This window comes from Otolemur garnettii, unplaced genomic scaffold (genome assembly GCF_000181295.1).
Source record: "Otolemur garnettii isolate 467f Iridium unplaced genomic scaffold, OtoGar3 scaffold00099, whole genome shotgun sequence".
NCBI classification, from domain to species: Eukaryota; Metazoa; Chordata; class Mammalia; order Primates; family Galagidae; genus Otolemur; species Otolemur garnettii.
The window spans coordinates 603,468-618,904 of NW_003852494.1; the positions used below are offsets into that span (position 1 = coordinate 603,468).

At 45.5% G+C, this 15,437-nt stretch overlaps 1 protein-coding gene across 1 annotated transcript in view; it reads right to left on the bottom strand.

Moving 5' to 3' along the window:
- The window catches only part of CUX2 (cut like homeobox 2), a 226,122-nt gene that overhangs the window by 57,229 nt on the left and 153,456 nt on the right, over positions 1-15,437 (bottom strand). Inside the window, exon 4 of the mRNA XM_023516848.1 lies at positions 11,630-11,708. Within this exon, the coding sequence (XP_023372616.1) occupies positions 11,630-11,708 (79 nt within the window). The remainder of the gene's footprint in view (positions 1-11,629; positions 11,709-15,437) is intronic.

The following is a 15,437-nucleotide window of genomic DNA, read 5'->3' on the forward strand; positions in this document are numbered from 1 at the left end:
TTTTTTTTGAGACGGAGCCTCAAGCTATCCCCCTGGGTAGAGTGCCATGGCATCACGCTCACAGCAACCTCCAACTCCTGGGCTCAAACGAGTCTCCTGCCTCAGCCTCCCAAGTAGCTGGGACTACAGGCGCCCACTACAGCGCCTGGCCATTCGAACCCGCCACCTTAGGTGTATGTGGCTGGCACCTTAGCCACTTGAGCCACAGGCGCTGAGCCATAAATCAGAATCTTATATAAAAAATAGAAGGTACTTTAGCCATAAAAATAAATATACACACACAAAAGAATCAAAAAGAAAACTGATATTATTAAATTATAGTTAGACTCCATTGCCTGCCCAAGACCTTGAACCTGGGCCAGCTCTCCCTTGGTTCAAAGGGGAGATGTGCAGGTATTATATGGGTGTTGAAGATGTTCTAGCATCTGACTGAGACTTTAGGGGCAAGGAAGCAGAAAGGTGATAACATGTCATGTCCTGCCACATGTTCAGTCTCAGTCTTATGTCAGGATAAACCTTGACTTCGCCCTATTGTCAGGCAACTGCATTTGCAGGAAATTCTGGGTGCTGCCAAGCCCCTGACCTCCAAAATCACTCAGGTCCCCCTCCAATATCTGGGAAATCTCCTATCTTGGTGTCAAGGATGGGTGACAGAGCATGCATGCACTGCCTCAACTGGGGCCAGTGACCCAGGGTTCTGTTGAGTTCAGTGCGTCTATCAGAAACCTTCCAGCTAACACTTGTGACTGCCCAGAGCTACTAGTGCCACACCATGAGAGATGAGAGGAGGACCTTATGTCCCTTACTCATACTTTATTGATATACAGACTGGAGCTGGCAGTGGGAACCAAACAACTTTAGATCCAACCTAGATTTGTAGACCTCATATCTTTTTTTTTTTTTTTTTGAGGCAGAGCCTCAAGCTGTTCCCCAGGGTAGAGTGCCGTGGCATCACAGCTCACAGCAACCTCCAACTCCTGGGCTCAAGTGAGTCTCCTGCCTCAGCCTCCCAAGTAGCTGGGGACCACAGGTGCCCGCCACAACGCCCGGCCATTTTTTGGTTGCAGCCATCATTGTTGTTTGGCAGGCCTGGGCTGGATTTGAACCGGCCACCTTAGGTGTATGTGGCTGGCGCCTTAGCCGCTTGAGTCACAGGTGCCGAACCTAGACCTCATATCTTAAGTGTTTGAATACAAAAAACTGTTTTGATTAGTTTGAGAACACTGCTGACACAGAAGATCAACTATAAACCAGAAGAGGTGGCAGGTCCCTGTAGGTATGCAGGGAGCTGGGACATCGTTGGGAAAGTGGAGCCACTGTGTCTTATTGCTGTCAACCAGAAGCTGCTTAATAAAATGACTAATTCATTTTGGTTTTATTTGATCTGAACCCCTAGAGAACATCACCAGAGGATTTATAGTATTTTAACACCATGCCATACTTTCCAAAGGCACTGCACAGAGTGGGTAGGGCATTGTCTATTCCATCTTCCGCCACTAGCTGACGCTGTTGGTGTTTTTTTAAAAAGTTGCGGTGGGAGGGGGCAAGTTTGGGGACTCTAGGAAAAGCTGTCTCTTATCCTCCCACTATGTCCATCTGAAGGCAAGTGGCATTCAGAGCTTTTTTTAGGAAAGCTGGAGCCGGAAAGGCTGTCCGAGAGACTGTTTAGAAACACATTTATGCAGAAGTATGCATGCGCCCCTCCAAAATATCTTCAAGACAGAAGCCTTCTCCCATCTGGACCCGGGCTCCGGGCGACTGTGTGGGTGGGAGGCTCAGGCTATTGATGGTGGCAGTGAGACTAGCTCTGATCCTTTAATCTTAACTTTTTGATAGAAGATGGGGTATGAAGCCCTTATAGGCAGCTGTGAGTACTGCTTCCACCTACCCCTTTCTTTCCTTCATTGCTAGAGCCAGCTGATTCAGGGGTCTCCTGGATAGAGCAGGGACACAGGATCTGCAAATGAGGTCCTCTTTCTTGGCACTGGGTAAAATGGAAATAATAACCACACCACCAATAACAACAGCTGCAATAATAGTGGCCACTGTTTACTGAGCATTTACTATGTGCCAGACACTCTGCTAAGTAATTTATTATACCCCTCAGCTAACTTAACCCTGCTTGGAACTGGGAGGTCAGTTTGTTTTTCCAAAGGAGGAAACAGAGGCTCAGAGAGGTACAGCAAGTTTCTCAGGTCACCTGGCCAGGCAGCAGCAGAGGTAGGCCTCAAACTGATACTCATTATCATAAAAATAAAGTTCCCAGCTACTGGGCTGTACAGAAAGTTCCATGAGGGCAGAGATGGTGTCTGTTTTGCTCAACATTATACCTCTGAGGCTGAGTAGAGTGCAGGGACCACGTTTAGTGTCCTGTGTTGCTGAGCCCATCCAATGGCCCCTTTTATTAGAAGACATCACTGTGCACATCTTACATGTGGGGAAACTGAGGCCTGGAGAGGCCAATGTGACGTGGGATGCAAAACAGCAAAATGGGATTGGCTCATCTCTGCAGGAGGTCCTTCAGCCTGGTGTCTTATTCCTTCCTCTTCTGCCTGCCAAGTTTGGGGCCTTGGGCCAGGAGGGCCAAGAATTCCTGGCTAGTGAAGGGTTAACTTGTTCTTCCTTAGGCAACACATCTTGTTTCAGCAAAGGCCTCAGTCCCTGTCTCCTGGCAGCAAAGACCCTTTAACTGTTTTTCACTGTTTTTTTTTTTTTTTTTTTGAGACAGAGCCTCAAGCTATCCCTCTGGGTAGAGTGCCATGGCATCACGCTCACAGCAACCTCCAACTCCTGGGCTCAAACGAGTCTCCTGCCTCAGCCTCCCAAGTAGCTGGGACTACAGGCGCCCGCCACAACGCCTGGTCATTTATTGGTTGCAGCCATCATTGTTGTTTGGCGGGACGGGCTGGGGATTCGAACCCGCCACCTTAGGTGTATGTGGCTGGCGCCTTAGCCGCTTGAGCCACAGGCGCCGAGCCCACTGTTTTGAGAGCCCAAATCTCCAATGGCTTTCTCTAAACTCCTCATATTTTAAAGTTAATCCTGTAAGTGGGGTAGTAGGTAGGAACTGGGACCTAGATTCAGGCTCCATCACTTCTCTACTGGGTGACTGTGTGAAAACGGCTTGACCTCTCTGAGCCTGCACTTCCTCAGCCACACAGGATGATGGAACCCACCTCCTAGGGGTGTGTATGTGGTGATCAGTGAGCTCCTGTCTATAAGGGGCTGAATACACAGAAAGTACCCCAGAAATGACCTCCACATGAAGGTACCTCAGCCTTTAAATCTAAATGCAAAGGCCTCCCTCACTGAGGTGTCTCCACAAGCCACCCTTCCTCAAAGCCAGTTTTCTGCTGCGTGCTCTGCTTGTCTGTCTTTGGGTTACATTGTCCCTGCTGGGATCAAGAGTCCCCAAGGGCAGAAGTGAACTCAGGCGTCAGTTCCCACTGGGCTCAGCATAGGGTAAGTGCTCAGAGAATGAGCTGATGGAAACCATAGCTCAAATGTTTGCCCTCCTTTCTGAAAGGGAAGAGCTCTTTATTGAGCACCTACTGGGTACCAGAGCCATGCCAGATGCTTTCATTTAAACCACACTTCAACCCCAAGCTATCTGGGGCAGTAACACTTAGGTAGGTAGTTATGGGGAGGAAGTGGCACAGGCCAAGGTGTGGCAGGAAATGGTGGACAGTGCCTTCTAAAGTTATCAACCATCTTCAGGAAAATTTGACATCATTAAGCTTTTCCTTTTTTATGGATTAAATGCCATTTTATGTTGCTCTTCATTGTTGCTCGTGACACCAGCAGGAAAGAGCAGAGTAAGGAGGAAGGGGAGAAAGTGAGGGCAACACATTAGACAACAATTTCCAATTACCTGAAAATCTCTATTTCTTTTATCTGCAAAGGTGGTCTATCCACTAGATGGCACTAGAACTAGTCATTTGGGACAATAAACAAAGCTAGATGGTAACCTCACTACCTCCATCAACCTATTTCAGATGATTCAAAGACTTAAATAAAAAAAAAAATTAAGATCACAAAAGTACTAAACCCAAATTATACCCTCGAGGTGAGAAAGGTTTTTTTAAAAATAGGGACATGAAACTTAGAAGGTATAAAGCAAAGGTTTGCTAAGATTCCCTGCTTTCTACAAATAGTTTTTAAATGCCTGCTACGTACAAGGGACATAATAAGCAAAATTAAGAAACAGAAGGCAAACTAGAGGAGCAGGTATGAAACATGTATACCAGAACAAGGTTAATAGCTCCAATATACAAAAAGGGCCTACAAATCGATAAGAAAATAATCCACTCTCTGGTAGAAAAACAGGCTAAAGATATATAAACCAATGATTTCCAAAGAATAACCATGAATGTTTCATACATATGGAAATATATTTAGTTAATTAAAATCAAGAAGGAAAGAACTAAAATTCTTGTTCTTTTTGACCACTGATCCTGAGTTTGTGGTCAATATATGGTTACAATATATTCTTCTTTCCAAGTTTTCTTCCTCATCCCCAGAATACTGCCAATAAACTGTATTCTAGAGCACCCTAACTTCCCAGGGCTGGAGAAGTGTTCAGTAAATTATAATACAGTTACACAAGAGACTGTTAGATACGATGAACCAAAGTTACCCAGGATTTGTAATCACACAGAAGAAATACAGATGCTCGTGCTGGATAAAGAAAGCCAGATTCAAAACGGTACATGTAGAATTAGCAACCATTTTGGAAAAGTACACAGAGAAAAAAGATCAGAAAGAAAAACAACAAAATGCTTTTCTAGTAGATCGTTTTCCTTTCTATTTTTCTGTATTTTCTGAAGTTGACATTGTACATATGTTACTTTTATAACTGAGGAGACAAATTTAAAAACCTTAAATATTGTAAAGCATTTTCCTATCCCAGACTCAGTAACCCTGCCGCCTACATCACTTACCCGATGTCCTTGACGACTGACAGAATCTTGTGTAATCAACAGCAGACGCTTGTAACTCTTATCCCCTGATGTAATGGGCTGCTGGTTATTAAACCCTGCTAAATGCTCTCAAGTACAGCATATCAAATCCTCATATCCATAGACAGTATGTTCTATTATTAGCCCTTCTCTGAAGAAACAGAAACCAGAGCTCAGAGAGGTTAAGGCCCCTGGCCAAGGTCACACAGCACAAAAATGCCATGCTGAGAGTCCTGCCCAGCTGTGTCTGACTCTGGCCTGAGGACTTGAGCACTTTCCTGACCACCCTTACCTCCAAAAGGAGGAAGATGAGAAACACCTTCCAGGAACTGCAATCTCCTGCATCAGATTTTGTTATAAAAAAAAAAAAAGGCCATCCTCCCCCCTCCCCCCAAAAAATCCTCAAAAACATTTGGGACACTCACCTCTCTCTTCTCATCTCTTTAGCAATGTTCATCTGACTGCCCTCTCACTTGCTCATTTCTTGTTTTGTTTTCTTTTTTCCATTTTTTTCTTTTAACTAATCACTCAGTTACCAAGTTAGCTTTCTGAAGCTTGAGTCGGTACCTAGCGACTCAATGAGCGTGATAAAGGAATCAGCCGTCACCGATACAGAAGTCAGAGAGGTTTAAATCAAATCATCCTCCACAACAATGACATTAATTATGCTTTTAACACGTTTTACTGCTTTTTTTCTCACTTCACGCCACATCTGTGTGAACAATATCCAAAAGATTTACGGTTTTCTTTCGTAATTACAGACATACAGGCTGCACACTTATCAAAATACTTGCTGAGCAATCATGCTATATCGCATTCTCTGCCAAAGATTTGTGTTGGCAGCAGTCACTCAAAACAAAAATGTTGAATCAGGACTTGTGTGGCTTCTGGGGAGGGGGGAGTATTTCGACAAATAATTTGCCTGTCAAGAAATATAAAAACAGGACAGTGTGGATCCTGGCAAATTTTCTAGGAGTACTATTTTTATGGAGGGGGCTGGGGTGGACACTGAACAGGGAAGCTTGGAGCACCAAAAACACATCTGACATTTTGTTCTTGTATCTGAGGATAAAATTTAATGAGAACAAAAATATGTCTTCTTAATTCCCCCAAGAAATCATTAAAACATTTTGTTATTCTTAAATGTCTCAGAAATGAATTAGAGGCCCTAAAGGGGCCATTCGTACGGTACGTCTCCATCAGTTAAGGCTCCTCATTCTCCAGCTCGGTGACAGCTGGGGACAGCTCCCCCACCCCTCCCTTCCTTGGGAGGAAAGCTGGGAAATCAGACTTGTGGAGTCAGCGCCAAGCTTGTAATGACCTCCCTGCTCCCAGGATTTGGGAAGAGGGGCAAGAGGGCACAGGGACCCTCTAGAAGGCTCCATACCAACCATGGGCACTCCCCTGGCCCTTGGCTGGCCCCATGATTGTGTTTTGATAGCCTTGTGTCCAGAAAGATGAGGGTTCCATAATCAAGATCAAAATGAAGACTTGCTTCCAAATGGGCAGGGGTCTAAGTCCCTCTTAGTTTCCCTTTGTCTGTGTGTCCCTCTGTATCCCAAGCACTAGACTCACGAACTGCCCTGGGTTTGCAATCACAAGTTATTTGACTAATGATCTAGTTGCTTCTTGCACCCAAATGCAACAGTGGGCTCACAGCCACATTCCCAGCACCTCCCAAGTGCTGGACACATAGCAGGCACCCAATAAATGCTATCTGAGATGAGCAGAGGGCTCTAGTCGGGAAAGTATTGTTTTTACTCCAAAAACCCTTCTTTCTATTTTTGTTGCCAAGTCTTATTTCTAATATCCAACAATTATTATGTGCCTACTGTGTACCTGGTCCTGGGTATACAGATAATGAGAGTAGCTAACATTTAGTAAGCACTTAGTGTATACTGTTCACCTTGAAGCCTTTCAACAACCAAATGAGGCAGGTGCTAATACCATTCCCAATTTCTAGAAGAGGAGACTAAAGCTCAGGAAGGTGAATTTTTAATTTGTGGGCAGTCACACAGTTAAGTGGTACCAGCACAAGCACAAGCCTACCTCAGTGTTGCCCCATGGTGCTACAGGTGAGGCGAGGTGAAGTACTATGGGGCCCCATGGCAGAGCCTGGTGTGGGGACCCCTGGGAAGCATCTCTAGGGTTTGTACTGGGTCAACCTCCAGTGTCATTTGTTGCTAAGACTGTGGGGACTCAAAGGATTGAAAAGGGGAGGAAAGAAGAGGGTGGATTTTTTGCAGATACTACTCACGGGAGTGGAGATAAGCAAAAAGGCTGCAAGGAATGTACTTGTGGCCCTCAGTGAGAGTGATGATGACCTAGACTGAGGACACATGATCCATCTCAGCCTCGTGCCATTAGCTTGCAGGGAACACAGAGGCCACCGTTGTGTTGCTCAGCTTGTGTCATTCCTGCTGGCAAAATATTCATTACTGAGGAGAGATACACAGCAGCCACACTGTGTCCCTGTGAGCCCATGATCTGGGTGGTGACAGAGCCAGCCAGCAGACACGAGTGTAGAGCTGAATGTTGGCCTCCAAAAGGATACCCTGAAGTTCTTACCTCTGGAACCTGTAAATGTGACTTTACTTAAAGTGTTTTTACAGATATAAGTAAGTTAAGAATCTTGAGATAAGAATCAATTTGGATTATTCAGGTGGGCCCCAAAGCCAATGACAAGTGCCCTTATAAGAAAAAGGAGACAGAGACACAGAAGAGAAGCCATGTGCCAACTGAGGCAGAGATTGGAATGATGTAGCCACAAGCCAAGGGGTGCCAGGGGCCACCAGAAGTTGGAAGGAAGGATCCTCCCCTAGAGCCTTCAGAGCACACATGACCCTGCTCACACCTTGATCTTGGACATGTGGTCTCTGGAATTGTAAAAGAATAAATTCCTGTTGTTTTAAGGCATCAATGTGATGGTAGTTTGTTACAGCAGCCTTCCATGTACAGCTGGCTTGTCACACAGAACAGAAATGCTGGAAATATTTGTTGAAGGTGAACTTCATCTCTCCCTGGCTGTGAGACCTGGAGCATCATGCTTAGGTCCCCTCTCTGTGCTGCAGGGATGGGAACTGGTTGAGCCTGTTCTTTGAGGGTTTGTAACATGCAGAGTGTAGAACAAAGCAACTTCTACATCAGACCAGCACTTCTCAAACTCGAATGTGCTCACAGATTCCCAGATGGAACTTGCTAAAATGCAGAAGCTGTATCAGTGGCCTAGGGTGCATTTCTAACCAGCCTGCAGGTCTGGCCAACACTGCCGGCCCATGGACCACACTTTGACTAGCAACAGGTTGGGAGACTTCCCTCCTCATCTGACCCATGGACTTCTTCAGTGCTGCTGTGTTGGTGTCCTAGGGATGACGTAACAAAGTACCACCAGCTTGGGGGCTGAAGGCCAGAAGTCCAAAATCAGAAGTTTGTAGGGCTATGTTCTTTTTTCTTTCTTTCTGTTTTCTGGTCAGGTCCACCTAAAGTATGAAAGGGTTGTGCTCTTTCTGAGAGCTATAGGGGAGGATCTTCCCTTGTTTGTTCCAGCTTCTTTTTTTTTTTTTTTTTTTTTGAGACAGAGTCTCACTATGTCACCCTTGGTAGAGTGCTGCGGTGTCACAGCTCACAGCAACCTCAAACTCTTGGGCTTCAGCGATTCTCTTTTTTTTTTTTTGAGACAGAGCCTCAAGCTGTCCCCCTGGGTAGAGTGCCGTGGCATTACAGCTCACAGCAACCTCCAACTCCTGGGCTCAAGCGAGTCTCCTGCCTCCGGGACCACCAGTGCCCGCCACAACGCCCGGCTATTTTTTGATTGCAGCCGTCGTTGTTTTAGCAGGTCCGGGCTGGGGATTCGAACCTGCCACCTTAGGTGTATGTGGCTGGCGCCTTAGCCGGTTGAGCTATAGGTGCCGAGCCTTCAGCGATTCTCTTGCCTCAGCCTCCCAAGTAGCTGGGACTACAGGCACCCACCACAATGCCCAGCTATTTTTTATTGTTGTTGTTTTGATTGTTGTTCAGCAGGCCTGGGCTGGGTTCAAACTCGCCAGCCCCAGTGTACGTGGCTGGTGCCCTAACCAACCACTGAGTTACAGGTGCCGAGCCTTGTTCCAGATTCTTAACGGTTGCTGGCCATCATTAGTGTTCTTAGCTTGTGGCCACATCACTCCCAACTGTGTCTCTGTTTCCCCATGTCCTCTCTGAGTGTGTGTTTCTGCGTTCCCTCCTTTACTTATGATAACAGCAGTCATGGATATAGGGCTCACCCTGAAGCCAGGATAATCTCATCTCAAGATCCTTAACTAAATATTTGCAAAGACTTATTTTCAAATAAGGTCATATTTTGAGTTCTAAGTGCAAATCTTGGAGGTCACAATATTCAAGCTACTATCATTACTTAAGATCAGAGGTCCTCAAACTTTTTAAACAGGGGGCCAGTTCACTGTCCCTCAGACTGTTGGCAGGCTGGACTGTGGGCCCCAGGACAAGTAGGCTGCTAAGCAGGACAGGCAGCAGTGGCAAAAACCCCCAGCAGGCCAGATAAATGTCCTAGGCGGGCTGCATGTGGCCCACGGGCTGTGGTTTGAGGACGCCTGCTCAAGATGGATGGAACAAAGGACTTTCCCACGCCAAATACAAAGATCCCACAAATGACCTTGATAGCAAACATAAATGGTTCTCTGTTCTCCACAGCTGGGACTTTGTAATCACATGGCTCAGGGTGGAGGGTCTAGTAGCATTAATTCCTACGACTGTGTGGAAGGACTGGGCAAGGATTGGGCGGGTCATCTAGGTGGACAGTGCTAGCACAGTGGGGTGCATGGCTCAGGGTGGGGACAGTGCTAGCACACTCCCAGCTTTGCCAGTGTTAAGCAAACCACTTCATCTTTTGGGCCCCTGTTTCTGAATTAATAAATGAGAAGATAATAGAGGTTGGGCCATTTAAAAAAAGGGACATTTTTCTAGACAGATGACCTACCTATATTTCTTAAGTGTGTAACAAAACCGATCACACACTTACAATCCAAACCCAGAGCAAGAAACAGCAATTCCAGCTCCAGAGGCCCCTTGCAGGAAGTCTTGCCCCCTCCAAGGGAAACCACTATCTTCATTTCCAACAGTATAGGTTAAATGGTTTTCAGTTAAAGTGAAATTCATACAACGTAAGATTTATCGATTTAAAGTGACACTCTAAAATGTAAAATTTAGTGTACTAAATTCAGTGGCATTTAGTACATTTATGATGTTCTACAACCATCACATCTATCTAGTTGTAGAACATTTTATTCCCCAAAAGGGAACTTATATCCCTATTAAGTAGTTACTCTGCAAACTCACTCCTACCAGCCCCCAGCAACCACTCATCTGCTTTTTATCTCTATGAATTTGCCCACTCTGGACACTTCATATAAATGGACTAATACAATATGTAACCTTTATGACTGTTTTTTTTGTTTTTACTTAGCATCACATTTTTGAGGTTCACCAATCAGTGCTTCATTCCTTTTCATGGCCAAGTAATATTCCATTGTATGGACAGACCACATTGTGTTTATTTATGGGTTGGTCCATCAATGAATATATGAGTTGTTTCCTCCTTTTGGCCACTGTGAATAGTACTGACAAATTACTCTTTGCCTATTCTTATATTTTTGGGAAATGGGATCATATAGTGTGTGCTGTTTGGGATCTGGCTTTCACTCCATGTCAAGTTTTTTTTTTTTTTTTTTTTGAGACAGTATCTTACTCTGTCACTGGGCATAGAGTGCAGTGACATCACTATACTGCTACCTCAAATTCCTGGGCTCAAGTAATCCTCCTTCCTCAGCCTCTTGAGTACCTGGGATTTTTAAATTTTTTTAATAGAGAAGGAAGGGGCCTCGGCACCTGTGGCTCAAGCGGCTAAGGCGCCAGCCACATACACCTGAGCTAGTGGGTTCAAATCCAGCCCAGGCCTGCCAAACAACAATGATGACTGCAACCAAAAAATAGCCGGGCATTGTGGTAGGTGCCTGTAGTCCCAGCTACTTGAGAGGCAGAGGCAGGAGACTTGCTTGAGCCTGGGAGTTGGAGGTTGCTGTGAGCTGTGATGCCACAGTACTCTACCCAGGGTGACAGCTTGAGGCTCTGTCTCAAAAAAAAAAGAGAAGAGAAGGGGGGGGTCTTGCTTTTGCTCAGGCTGGTTTTAAACGCCTTGCATCAAGAAATCCTCCTGCCTCAGCCGCCTCCCAGAATGCTAGATTACAGGCATAAGCTGCCATGTCCAGACTCAATGTCAAATTTTGAGGTTGGCTCTTCTATTCTGGGGGAAATGTGTGTAGGGTGGCCACCATTCTGCTACCTGCTAGCAGAGAGCACAGGGCACCTTTTGTCCTCTGTGGCAATGGGCTGGGAGTTCTGGTGGGCAAGATGCCTAGCTCCCCAAGGAGGTCTAGGTGGGATATCTTCCCAGGGTCCTCCCAAAGCAGGCTCCTGGCTGACATTGGAAGATGGTAGAGAAGATGCAGGGAGCTGTGTGGGGACGTGTCACACCAGACTGGTTGTAGCCCCTTATCTACTCACCTAGGAGTTCAGGCCCATCTGCAGATCTCACTGCAAGGAAGTCTTTGTGTAACAATCCTAAAGCCAGTTTCTTGTCATTAATTATTCAATTACGGAGCCCAAAAGTTTCTTACCTGGTGCTTCAATTAATTGCTTGTAAACATTCAGAAAAGCAGCCTCCGCCTCCTGACTTCTTTTACTAAGGGCCACCACCTTTGGAAACAACAAGAGAAAGAGTCACATGTAACCATGGTATCTGGGTCTGCAAGCAAATCTGGTCATTTTCTGCTTGTGCAAACATGGGAGAGGAAGTGGGGAGGATGAATGGTGAAAGTATGGGCTCTGGAGTTAGAAAATCTGGGGTCAAATCCCGCTCTACTGTGTCTGGGGTGTGTAACCTTGGGTAAGCCACTGTTCCTCAGTTTCCTCTCCTGTAAGATGGTATTGTGTGTGGGTAAATAATAGGACCTACCCCCTGGGGCTGCTCTGGGATTAAATGGTAGCACACAATAGGTTTTTTAAAATTGTTACTTTTATTTACTTTTTAGAGATAAGGGTATCATTCTGTCACTAGGCTGGAGGGCCATGGTGCAATCAGCCCACTGCAGCCTTAAACCTCTGGGCTCAAAGGATTCCCCTTGGTCCCTGCCTCAGCCTTTCCAAATGCTGGGATTATAGGTGTGGCCAATGCTCCCAGCTCCATAGTAGGTATGCTGGAAGTTCAAATATGGCACGTTTTTTGGGGAAAGTAGGACACATCTAGAGAATATTACTTGTACTAAAAATGAAAGAGAAATTGTTAAAGCTCTTATAAGGTATTAAAGAGCTTCCACAAACACTGGAGGATAACAGGGTTATGTGAAATAGCTCCTGGCACACTGAAGATGCTCAATAAATGCTTCTTGACTGAATGAATAAATGGATGGCAAGATAACCCAGGAGTAAAGAGCTACATTCATACAATCATTCTTTTGCTCATGGATCTTTCTTGTTCTGCCAGTGAGACATCATGAGTATGGCTGTGGGTGAGATGATGCCACCCTACAGCATATGGATCTATGTCTCTTAAATGCCCAGTAGCCACTGAGTTTCTAGAACTCAGCATCATCTCATCCCTCTGCAGAAGGCTATTAATTCCAGAGCTCTGGCCTCACAGCCACCTTAATTGTAGCTTTTTGGTGGGTAGTCCCACTGGAAGAGTCCTGGGCCTCACATTTCTGGAGTGAGCTCCTGGTACCCATAGACCCTACATCTGTAAGGATATTTTGGGCTGTGCATCCCCCTTTGGACTAGAATAAGCCTTATTCTCCCTGGCACCAACACACCTCTCCCTGGAAACTAACTTCCTAAATGATGAGTTTACTCAGAGCATTTACTTGTTAATGCTTTTTTTTTTTTTTTTTGCAGTTTGAACCCTTCACCTCTGGTATATGAGGCTGGTGCCCTACTCCTTTACGACACAGGTGCTGCCTGAGTTGGGCTTTTTTTTTTTTTTTTTTATAAATCTTGAGGACATCATTGAAAGAGAAAGAGGGGAGTATCTGTTATTGAATTCCTCTCCTTAAATTAAGCTCTGAGAGAACGTTGTCTGGTGCATAGTAGGTGCTCAAACATAATTTGTTGAATGAACAACTCCAATTCTAGGACCTGTGACCTACATAGTTCTTTTACTCCCCACTGGCAAGGGCCATTTCTGAGACAGTCTGTTCACAGAGGTGGCCAACTAAGGCACAGGCCCTGCAGCTAGCCTGTCTGGGTTCAAATCCCAGTTCCACCACTTACTAGCTATGTGTATCTGGGCAGGTAGTCACTTAAAACCCTGGCCTTTATATCCCCATTTGTAGACTGGTAAAAATAATACAACAACTTCCCTGAAAGGGATACTAGGAGAATGAAAGATTTAACACATGCGATGCCCCTTGAATAACTCTTAGCCTGTATTCGGCACTGCAGATACATTACTCTAGGTATAACAATGTCTTTCTTTTCATGACAGGTTCCACCCAGTGTTGCATGGTGAATTCAGTTGTGCTTGTCTCTGGTATCTTATAAAGATTACTTGAGAAAGACCCTGCCCTCTCCACACACAGCAGTGCACTTGGCAAGAAGAATGTGAAAACCACGGTGGTTCAATATGGTAGCCACGCTGTGCAATCACGGCAACCATGAGCCATGTGTGGCTCCTGAACACGTGAAACGTGGTGAGTCCAAATCAAGATGTGCTGTAAGTATAAAATATGCACCAGATTTTGAAAACATAGTACAAAAAAAGAAGATAGTATAATAGTTCAACTTTTAAAATACTGATTATATTTCAAAGTGATAATGTGTAACCAGCTTGGTGCCTGTAGCTCAGCGGCTAGGTCACCAGCCACATATACCAGGGCTGGTGGGTTCAAACCTGGCCTGGGCCTGCTAAATAACAATAAAAAAAAAAGCTGGGTGTTGTGGTAGGCGCTTGTAGTCCCAGGTACTTGGGAGGCTGAGGCAAGAGAATTGCTTGAGCCCAAGAGTTTGAGGTTGCTGTGAGCTGTGACACCACAGCACTCTACTGAGGGTGATAGAGTGAGACTCAGTCTTGGGGAAAAAAAAAAGTCAGTTACAAAAGCTCCTTCATCTTGCTCATTGTTATTCTGTGAAAGTCCCTGATCTCTCACTTTCCAGAGTAGATGATGGTCTCTCTTTCACTCAATGAACATGTCCTATACACCTGCTATGTGCCAAGCACTGTTGACTGAGAATCCAACAAGAATAAAGCAGACTTAGACCCCAACCTAGTGGGACTCAGAGGCCGGTGAGGACACCAACTCTGAGGCAGATTCCCCAGATGATTCACTAACCATGAGTGGGAATTGCTTGGAAGAAAAAAAGTACAGGGAGATCTTGAGGGTGTGGAAGTGGGAAGAGGCTGATCCAGTTTGGTGGAGGAACATTAATAATTTATCACATCAAGAAGGGCAATTTGGTGGAGAAAGGGCAGAAAGAATGCTGTAGAATCTAGGCAAAGAGAAAACTGCCATATAACTAAGTGTACAGATTTTTTCTTCCTGAGAGGGACAAGACACAGTTCCTGTTCTGGGCACTTTGCAGCTGAGTGGGAGACACAACTATACCTGAGAGTAACATGGGAGGAAGTGGTAACACTGGAGCCTCCTGTGAGCGCTGTGAGGAGGGGACAATCTATTCAGTTTCGGGGCATCCTTATAGGTTAATAATAACAACAACATGACACTGAATGTTCCCCACATGCTGGATGCTCTCACTACTCATGATCATCTATTCCATGGACACATCTATCACTGAATTGCTGCTGCTCTTCCCCCCGTGGTAGAGATGAGGAAACTGAGGCTCAATGAGGTTTTAGGGCTCGGTATCTGTACACAGTGGTTACAGCGCCAGCCACATACACCGAGGGTGGTGGGTTCAAATCTGGCCCTGGCCAACTAAACAACTGCAACAAAAAAATAGCCAGGCATTGTGGCGGGCGCCTGTAGTCCCAGCTACTTGGGAGGCGGAGGCAAGAAAATCACTTAAGCCCCAGAGTTTGGGGTTGCTGTGAGCTGTGATACCACAGTACTCTACTGAGGGCAACATAGTGAGATTCTGTCTCAAAAAAAAAAAAGAGAGGTTTTAAGCCGCTTGCTGAAGGTCACTCAGTTAGTAAATGGCAAGGCCAGGATTCAAATTTTTCTTCTAAATCCAGATACTGGGCCCCTTTTAACCTGAATAGAAAAATTGTCCCAGAGTTTCTATCTACCTGACTCTTCATTCTGCCTTATGTGGTCTGGGGGAGACAGAGAGGAACCTGACCTCCCAACTCACTACACCTTCCTTGCATGGCATCTAATATGTTGAATATTGATTTAAGAAGTAGGCCCTGGCTCGGCGCCTGTGGCTCAAGTGGCTAAGGCGCCAGCCACATACACCTAAGGTGGCGGGTTC